Raw genomic sequence first — 1,437 nt, 5'->3', positions numbered from 1 at the left:
AAAGAAGCAATTTCTTTATTAAAAGAAAAATATTTTTCTGAGTGTTGGGTATATTTTTCACAAATATTGTAAAGTTAAAAAAAATTTTACCTTAATTTTCTAATCGGAGGTTGACCATAAGGGATTCCAATGAATCCTGAAATATTTCGTCCATTTCTTGATTTAAGTATAGTCCCTTGAACTAATCCTTGAGACACCTTGGCGAGAGGTTCAGCGCGCAACAAACATATTAGAACAAAATATAGCAAACAAAATACCAATCCTGAATAATTATTTAACGAAAACATTTTTGGAAAATACAAATTAGGAAAATAAAAATTGAAAAAAGTTTTTCTAAAGTTTACCGCTGAAAAACTTGGTATCAGTGCAGTAGACTTTCACAATATGCGAAGATATTTGTGCGACACAATACAGGTTTGAACCTATCTCAGATAAGAAATCTAGTCTTAACGTGTCATTCTGATAACCAATCGAAACATAAGAGGTGACGACGGCTCATCGTAAAAAGGTTGTCAAATTACGACAGTTTATTTTTCTAAACTTATCAGAACAAGATAGATTTTTAAAATTAATTTCATCTTTAACTATTTAGCATTATTATGATTTATTAATTTTGATATAATATTCTTATTTTTCTATAACTTAATGAAAGGAAAATTTTTTTCCAGAAATTCATTCGATCTGTAAAGTAATCTTTTTGAAGAGTTACGGACGGATCAGTATTATTGCTGATACTACCAATTTCAAGGAAGCTTCGGCTTTGTTGATAAGGCTGCCAGATATCAGAAACAGACAAATGTTCATATGATGGTTTCCTAAAAAAATACATATATACTTAGATTACATAATTTTTTTGTTATTTCAAATTAAAAATATGAATAAATTTTGAATGATCAATATTCATTTAAATTTTGACCCAAAAAAGTGCACAAAAATGTTTAATTCTCTTTTGTCTATTATGATATTAAGGCATACATTGGGGCATTATTCCTCAACTTCCCCAACTCAAAAAGTCATGTTTTTCGATTGTCTCTAAATTCTGGGAATATGTTCGCCTACCCAACAGTAGTTAATCCACAAACTTATAGACCGGGATTACTAACCCTCCCCAAGTGAGGGGGGGTTGAATTTTCAACCCCAATGCCTGCAGGGGTAGTTTCAAACGCCTGTAACTTCCTTTTTAATTACGCGATTTAAAATTTTTATGAGGGTTTTGGAAAGTGCTTTTTACACGCTTTCATCTTATTTTATTATTTATAACAAACAATTTTTTTAAACAATTTTTTCAATAAATCAATTGTTTATTTAATTTTTTTCGCAATTTAGGCATCTACAATTTTTTTTTAAATAGTCTCAAAAGAAAGCTTGACTTTTTTACTATGAAAAATGTCTAATAAGAAAACGGACAAATTGAAATTCATTGAGTTACAGAGCCGG

General features: G+C 29.4%; 1 protein-coding gene across 1 annotated transcript in view; it reads right to left on the bottom strand.

Annotated features, from left to right (window-relative positions):
• Positions 1–411, bottom strand: part of LOC117180555 (esterase FE4-like) — a 23,756-nt gene extending 23,345 nt beyond the window's left edge. The window contains exon 1 of the mRNA XM_033373050.1: positions 91–411. Within this exon, the coding sequence (XP_033228941.1) occupies positions 91–287 (197 nt within the window). The 5' untranslated portion in view covers positions 288–411. The remainder of the gene's footprint in view (positions 1–90) is intronic.
• Positions 412–1,437: the final 1,026 nt, after the last annotated feature.

This window comes from Belonocnema kinseyi, chromosome 9 (assembly GCF_010883055.1).
Source record: "Belonocnema kinseyi isolate 2016_QV_RU_SX_M_011 chromosome 9, B_treatae_v1, whole genome shotgun sequence".
In the NCBI taxonomy this organism is placed as follows: domain Eukaryota; kingdom Metazoa; phylum Arthropoda; class Insecta; order Hymenoptera; family Cynipidae; genus Belonocnema; species Belonocnema kinseyi.
The sequence above is the reverse complement of the archived record's forward strand: the minus strand, read 5'-3'. Positions and strand labels throughout refer to the sequence as shown.